This window comes from Petromyzon marinus, unplaced genomic scaffold, assembly GCF_048934315.1.
Source record: "Petromyzon marinus isolate PM22_M1 ecotype Great Lakes invasive population unplaced genomic scaffold, UKy_Petmar_22M1.pri1.0 PM_Scaffold_66, whole genome shotgun sequence".
Lineage (NCBI taxonomy): Eukaryota > Metazoa > Chordata > Hyperoartia > Petromyzontiformes > Petromyzontidae > Petromyzon > Petromyzon marinus.
In genome coordinates, this window is record NW_027423673.1 from 401,525 (window position 1) to 409,345 (window position 7,821).

The 7,821-nt window shown below is 64.3% G+C and overlaps 1 protein-coding gene across 1 annotated transcript; it reads left to right on the forward strand.

Moving 5' to 3' along the window:
• Window positions 1–681: 681 nt before the first annotated feature.
• On the forward strand, window positions 682–7,471 carry LOC142923751 (uncharacterized; the record flags this gene model as incomplete). Its single annotated transcript, XM_076064736.1, has 2 exons — window positions 682–2,124; window positions 7,232–7,471. Coding segments are annotated over exons 1-2 (978 nt in total), but the record flags the coding sequence as incomplete, so codon positions are not given.
• Window positions 7,472–7,821: the final 350 nt, after the last annotated feature.

Below are 7,821 nucleotides of genomic sequence, written 5' to 3' on the forward strand. Positions count from 1 at the left end.
ACACAGGGAGACACGTGGAGACACAGGGAGACAGGGGGAGACACGGGGAGACAGGGGGAGACACCGGGAGACACAGGGACACGGGGAGAGACGGGCGAGTCGCTGTCCTCATACAGGCGTGGGCCAGGGGCAGGCAGGCCAGGGACAGGTACCACCAGGTAGGTGGGGAGACAGGGAGACACAGGGAGACACGTGGAGACACAGGGAGACAGGGGGAGACACAGGGACACGTGGAGACACGGCCGGGCAAGGCGGGTCGCTGTCCTCATACAGGCGTGGGCCAGGGGCAGACAGGCCAGGGACAGGTACCACCAGGTACGTGGGAGACAGGGAGACACAGGGAGACAGGGGGAGACACAGGGACACGGGGAGACACGGGGAGACACAGGGACACGGGGAGAGACGGGCGAGTCGCTGTCCTCATACAGGCGTGGGCCAGGGGCAGGCAGGCCAGGGACAGGTACCACCAGGTAGGTGGAGACACGGGGACAGGGGAAGACACGGGGAGACAGGGGGAGACACAGGGAGACAGGGGGAGACACGGGGAGACACAGGGACACGGGGAGAGACGGGCGAGTCGCTGTCCTCATACAGGCGTGGGCCAGGGGCAGGCAGGCCAGGGACAGGTACCACCAGGTACGTGGGGAGACAGGGAGACACAGGGAGACACGTGGAGACACGTGGAGACACAGGGAGACAGGGGGAGACACGGGGAGACAGGGGGAGACACCGGGAGACACAGGGACACGGGGAGAGACGGGCGGGTCGCTGTCCTCATACAGGCGTGGGCCAGGGGCAGGCAGGCCAGGGACAGGTACCACCAGGTAGGTGGAGACACGGGGAGACACAGGGAGACAGGGGGAGACACGGGGAGACACGGGGAGACACAGGGACACGGGGAGAGACGGGGAGACACGTGGAGACACGGCCGGGCAAGGCAGGTCGCTGTCCTCATACAGGCGTGTGCCAGGGGCAGGCAGGCCAGGGACAGGTACCACCAGGTACGTGGGGAGACAGGGAGACACAGGGAGACACGTGGAGACACAGGGAGACAGGGGGAGACACAGGGACACGTGGAGACACGGCCGGGCAAGACGAGTCGCTGTCCTCATACAGGCGTTGGCCAGGGGGAGACGGGCCAGGGACAGGTACCACCAGGTACGTGGGGAGACAGGGAGACACAGGGAGACAGGGGGAGACACCGGGAGACACAGGGACACGGGGAGAGATGGGCGAGTCGCTGTCCTCATACAGGCGTGTGCCAGGGGCAGGCAGGCCAGGGACAGGTACCACCAGGTACGTGGGGAGACAGGGAGACACAGGGAGACACGTGGAGACACAGGGAGACAGGGGGAGACACCGGGAGACACAGGGACACGGGGAGAGATGGGCGGGTCGCTGTCCTCATACAGGCGTGGGCCAGGGGCAGGCAGGCCAGGGACAGGTACCACCAGGTACGTGGGGAGACAGGGAGACACAGGGAGACACGTGGAGACACGGGGAGACAGGGGGAGACACAGGGACACGTGGAGACACGGCCGGGCAAGACGGGTCGCTGTCCTCATACAGGCGTGGGCCAGGGGCAGACAGGCCAGGGACAGGTACCACCAGGTAGGTGGAGACACGGGGAGACACAGGGAGACACGTGGAGACACAGGGAGACAGGGGGAGACACAGGGACACGTGGAGACACGGCCGGGCAAGGCGAGTCGCTGTCCTCATACAGGCGTGGGCCAGGGGCAGGCAGGCCAGGGACAGGTACCACCAGGTAGGTGGGGAGATACAGAGAGACACAGGGAGACACGTGGAGACACAGGGAGACAGGGGGAGACACAGGGACACGTGGAGACACGGCCGGGCAAGGCGGGTCGCTGTCCTCATACAGGCGTGGGCCAGGGGCAGACAGGCCAGGGACAGGTACCACCAGGTACGTGGAGACAGGGACACACGTGGAGACACACAGGGAGACACGTGGAGACACGGGGAGACAGGGGGAGACACGGGGAGACACAGGGACACGGGGAGAGACGGGGAGACACGTGGAGACACGGCCGGGCAAGGCGAGTCGCTGTCCTGATACAGGCGTGGGCCAGGGGCAGACAGGCCAGGGACAGGTACCACCAGGTAGGTGGGGAGACAGGGAGACAGGGGGAGACACGTGGAGACACGTGGAGACACGGGGAGACAGGGGGAGACACGTGGAGACACGTGGAGACACGGGGAGACACGGGGAGACACTGGGAGACACGGGGAGACACGGGGAGACAGGGGGAGACACGGGCAGACACAGGGACACGGGGAGAGACGGGGTAACACGGGGAGACACAGGGACACGGGAACACGGGGAGACACGTGGAGGACACGGCCGGGCAAGACGAGTCGCTGTCCTCATACAGGCGTGGGCCAGGGGCAGGCAGGCCAGGGACAGGTACCACCAGGTACGTGGGGAGACAGGGAGACACAGGGAGACACGTGGAGACACAGGGAGACAGGGGGAGACACGGGGAGACAGGGGGAGACACGTGGAGACACGGCCGGGCAAGACGGGTCGCTGTCCTGATACAGGCGTGAGCCAGGGGCAGGCAGGCCAGGGACAGGTACCACCAGGTACGTGGAGACAGGGACACACGTGGAGACACACAGGGAGACACGGGGAGACAGGGGGAGACACGGGGAGACAGGGGGAGACACCGGGAGACACAGGGACACGGGGAGAGACGGGCGGGTCGCTGTCCTCATACAGGCGTGGGCCAGGGCAGACAGGCCAGGGACAGGTACCACCAGGTACGTGGGGAGACAGGGAGACACAGGGAGACACGTGGAGACACAGGGAGACACGTGGAGACACGGGGAGACACAGGGACACGGGGAGACAGGGGGAGACACGGGGAGAGACGGGGAGACACAGGCCAGGGACAGGTACCACCAGGTACATGGAGACACGGGGACAGGTACCACCAGGTAGGGAGAGAGACAGGGAGACACGTGGAGACACAGGGACACGAGGAGACACGGGGAGACACAGGCCAGGGACAGGTACCACCAGGTAGGGGAGACACAGGGAGACACGGGGAGACACGGGGAGACACGGCCGGGCACGGCGAGTTGATGTCCTCATACAGGCGTGGGCCAGGGGGAGACGGGCCATGGACAGGTACCACCAGGTACGTGGAGGCACGGGGAGACACGGGGAGACACAGGGAGAGACAGGGAGACACGGGGAGACACGTGGGGAGACAGGGAGACACGGGGAGAGACACGGGGAGACACTCTCTCCCCGTGTCTCTCCCCGCGTCTCTCCCCGCGTCTCTCCCCGCGTCTCCCCCCGCGTCTCTCCCCGCGTCTCTCCCCGCGTCTCTCCGTGTGTCTCTCCGTGTGTCTCTCCCTGTGTCTCTCTCTGTGTCTCTCCGTGTCTCTCTCCCCGTGTCTCTCCGTGTGTCTCTCCCCGTGTCTCTCTCCCTGTCTCTCCCTGTCTCTCCTTGTGTCTCTCCCTGTGTCTCTCCGTGTGTCTCTCCCTGTGTCTCTCGCCGTGTCTCTCCCCGTGTCTCTCTCCTGTCTCTCCCCGTGTCTCTCCCCGTGTCTCTCCCCGTGTCTCTCCCCGAGTCTCTCCCCGTGTCTCTCCCCGCGTCCGCGTCTCTCCCCGCGTCTCTCCCCGCGTCTCTCCCCGGTGTCCCGTGTCTCCCGGCGTCTCTCCGTGTGTCTCTCCCCATGTCTCTCCCCCATGCGTCTCTCCCCGTGTCTCTCCGTGTGTCTCTCCCCGTGTCTCTCCGCGTGTCTCTCCGTGTCTCTCTCCCCGTGTCTCTCTCCCTGTCTCTCCCTGTCTCTCCTTGTGTCTCTCCCTGTGTCTCTCCGTGTGTCTCTCCCCGCGTCTCTTCCCGCGTCTCTCCCCGTGTCTCTCCCCGCGTCTCTCCCCGCGTCTCTCCCCGTGTCTCTCTCCGTGTCTCTCCCCGTGTCTCTCCGTGTCTCGCCCCGCGTCTCTCTCCGTGTCTCTCCCCGCGTCTCTCCCCGCGTCTCTCCGTGTGTCTCTCCCCGCGTCTCTCCCCGCGTCTCTCCCCCATGCGTCTCTCCCTGTGTCTCTCCCTGTGTCTCTCCCTGTGTCTCTCCCTGTCTCTCCCTGTGTTTCTCCGTGTCTCTCCCTGTGTCTCTCCCTGTGTCTCTCCCTGTCTCTCCCTGTGTCTCTCCCTGTCTCTCCCTGTGTCTCTCCCTGTCTCTCCCTGTGTCTCTCCCTGTCTCTCCCTGTGTCTCTCTCTGTCTCTCCCTGTGTCTCTCCCTGTCTCTCCCTGTGTCTCTCCCTGTCTCTCCCTGTGTCTCTCTCTGTCTCTCCCTGTGTCTCTCCCTGTCTCTCCCTGTGTTTCTCCGTGTCTCTCCCTGTGTCTCTCTCCGTCTCTCCCTATGTCTCCCCGTGTCTCTCTCTCCGCGTCTCCCCGTGTCTCTCTCCCCACGTCTCTCCGTGTGTCTCTCCGTGTGTCTCTCCCTGTGTCTCTCTCTGTGTCTCTCCGTGTCTCTCTCCCCGTGTCTCTCCCCGTGTCTCTCCGTGTGTCTCTCCCCGTGTCTCTCTCCCTGTCTCTCCCTGTCTCTCCTTGTGTCTCTCCCTGTGTCTCTCCGTGTGTCTCTCCCTGTGTCTCTCGCCGTGTCTCTCCCCGTGTCTCTCTCCCTGTCTCTCCCCGTGTCTCTCCCCGTGTCTCTCCCCGTGTCTCTCCCCGAGTCTCTCCCCGCGTCTCTCCCCGCGTCTCTCCCCGCGTCTCTCCCCGTGTCTCTCCCGGCGTCTCTCCGTGTGTCTCTCCCCATGTCTCTCCCCCATGCGTCTCTCCCCGTGTCTCTCCGTGTGTCTCTCCCCGTGTCTCTCCGCGTGTCTCTCCGTGTCTCTCTCCCCGTGTCTCTCTCCCTGTCTCTCCCTGTCTCTCCTTGTGTCTCTCCCTGTGTCTCTCCGTGTGTCTCTCCCCGCGTCTCTCCCCGCGTCTCTCCCCGTGTCTCTCTCCGTGTCTCTCCCCGTGTCTCTCCGTGTCTCGCCCCGCGTCTCTCTCCGTGTCTCTCCCCGCGTCTCTCCCCGCGTCTCTCCCCGCGTCTCTCCCCCATGCGTCTCTCCCTGTGTCTCTTCCTGTGTCTCTCCCTGTCTCTCCCTGTGTTTCTCCGTGTCTCTCCCTGTGTCTCTCCCTGTGTCTCTCCCTGTCTCTCCCTGTGTCTCTCCCTGTCTCTCCCTGTGTCTCTCCCTGTCTCTCCCTGTGTCTCTCCCTGTCTCTCCCTGTGTCTCTCTCTGTCTCTCCCTGTGTCTCTCCCTGTCTCTCCCTGTGTCTCTCCCTGTCTCTCCCTGTGTCTCTCTCTGTCTCTCCCTGTGTCTCTCCCTGTCTCTCCCTGTGTTTCTCCGTGTCTCTCCCTGTGTCTCTCTCCGTCTCTCCCTATGTCTCCCCGTGTCTCTCTCTCCGCGTCTCCCCGCGTCTCTCTCCCCGCGTCTCTCCCCAACACCTGCCCACTCCACCACACAAACACCGTGTCTCTCCTCCATGCGTCTCTCCCTGTCTCTCCCTGTGTCTCTCCCTGTGTCTCCCTGTGTCTCTCCGTCTTTCCCTGTGTCTCTCCCTGTGTCTCCTTATGTCTCTCCGTGTCTGTCTCTCCGTGTCTCTCCCTGTGTCTCTCCCTGTCTCTCCCTGTGTCTCTCCCTGTGTCTCTCCCTGTGTCTCTCCCTGTGTCTCTTCCTGTGTCTCTCTCTGTGTCTCTCCCTGTGTCTCTCCCCGCGTCTCTCCCTGTGTCTCTCCGTGTGTCTCCCCCTGCGTCTCTCCCTGTGTCTCTCCGTGTCTCTCCCCCATGCGTCTCTCCCCGTGTCTCTCCGTGTCTCTCCCCCATGCGTCTCTCCCTGTGTCTCTCTCTGTCTCTCCCTGTGTCTCTCCCCGTGTCTCTCCCCGTGTCTATCCCCCATGCGTCTCTCCCCGTGTCTCTCCCCGTGTCTCTCCCCGCGTCTCTCCCCGCGTCTCTCCGTGTGTCTCTCTCCGTGTCTCTCCCCGTGTCTCTCCGTGTGTCTCTCCCTGTGTCTCCGTGTGTCTCTCTCTGCGTCTCTCTCCGTGTCTCTCCCCGCGTCTCTCCCCGTGTCTCTCCGTGTGTCTCTCCCCGCGTCTCTCCCGTGTCTCTCCCCGTGTCTCTCCCCCATGTGTCTCTCCCTGTGTCTCTCCCTGTGTCTCTCCCTGTCTCTCCCTGTGTCTCTCTCTGTCTCTCCCTGTCTCTCCCCGTGTCTCTCCCCGCGTCTCTCTCCCCGCGTCTCTCTCCCCGCGTCTCTCTCCTCCCCGCGTCTCTCCCCAACACCTGCCCACTCCACCACACAAACACCGTCTCTCCCGCGTCTCTCCGTGTCTCTCCCCCATGCGTCTCTCCCCGTGTCTCTCCCTGTGTCTCTCTCCCTGTCTCTCCAATCCACCACACAAACACCGTCTCTCCCCGTGTCTCTCCGTGTCTCTCCGTGTCTCTCCCCCATGCGTCTCTCCCCGTGTCTCTCCGTGTCTCTCCCCCATGCGTCTCTCCCCGTGTCTCTCCCTGTCTCTCCCTGTGTCTCTCCCTGTGTCTCTCCGTGTGTCTCCCCCTGCGTCTCTCCCTGTGTCTCTCCCTGTGTCTCCCTGTGTCTCTCCCTGTGTCTCTCCCTGTGTCTCTCCCCGCGTCTCTCTCCCCGTGTTTCTCCGTGTCTCTCCCCATGCGTCTCTCCCCGTGTCTCTCCCTGTGTCTCTCCCTGTGTCTCTCCCCGCGTCTCTCCGTGTCTCTCCCCCATGCGTCTCTCCCCGTGTCTCTCCCTGTCTCTCCCTGTGTCTCTCCCTGTGTCTCTCCGTGTGTCTCCCCCTGCGTCTCTCCCTGTGTCTCTCCCTGTCTCTCCCTGTGTCTCTCCCTGTGTCTCTCCCCGCGTCTCTCTCCCCGTGTTTCTCCGTGTCTCTCCCCCATGCGTCTCTCCCCGTGTCTCTCTCTGTCTCTCCCTGTGTCTCTCCCTGTGTCTCTCCCTGTCTCTCCCCCATGCGTCTCTCCCTGTGTCTCTCTCTGTCTCTCCCTGTGTCTCTCGCTGTGTCTCTCCCTGTGTCTCTCTCTGTCTCTCCCTATGTCTCCCCGTGTCTTTCTCTCCGCGTCTCCCCGCGTCTCTCTCCCCGCGTCTCTCCCCAACACCTGCCCACCACACAAACACCGTGTCTCTCTCACTCCCCCACCCACCCACCACCCACCACCACCCACACCACCACCACCACCCACCACCACCCCGCAGCTGGTGCGGGAGCGGGCGACGCTGCGCCTGCAGGCTCACGTGCGTGGCTGGCTGGCCCGCCGGCAACGGGCGCGGGCGCTGGGCTCCGTGCTGACGCTGCAGTGCGCCGTGCGCCGCTGGCGTGCCAGGCGCAAGCTGCGGGAGCTGAGGGCCGAGGCGAGGAGCGTGGAGCGCTACCGGCGACTCCACGTCGGGCTGGAGAAGAAGATCATGCAGATGCAGAGGAGGCTGGACGAGCAGGTGGGTGGGTGGTGGTGGTGGTGGTAGTGGTGGTGATGGTGGTGGTGGTGATGGTGGTGGTGGTGGAGGTGGTGGTGGTGGTGGGGAGAGAGAGAGACACGGGGAGGGAGAGAGACATGGAGAAGAAGATCATGCAGATGCAGAGGAGGCTGGACGAGCAGGTGGGTGGTGGTGGAGGTGGTGGTGGGGAGAGACATGGGGAGAGAGAGACACAGAGAGAGAGACACGGAGAAGAAGATCATGCAGATGCAGAGGAGGCTGGACGAGCAGGTGGGTGGTGGTGGTGGGGAGAGACACGGGGAGAGAGAGACACGGAGAAGAAGATCATGCAGATGCAGAGGAGGCTGGAC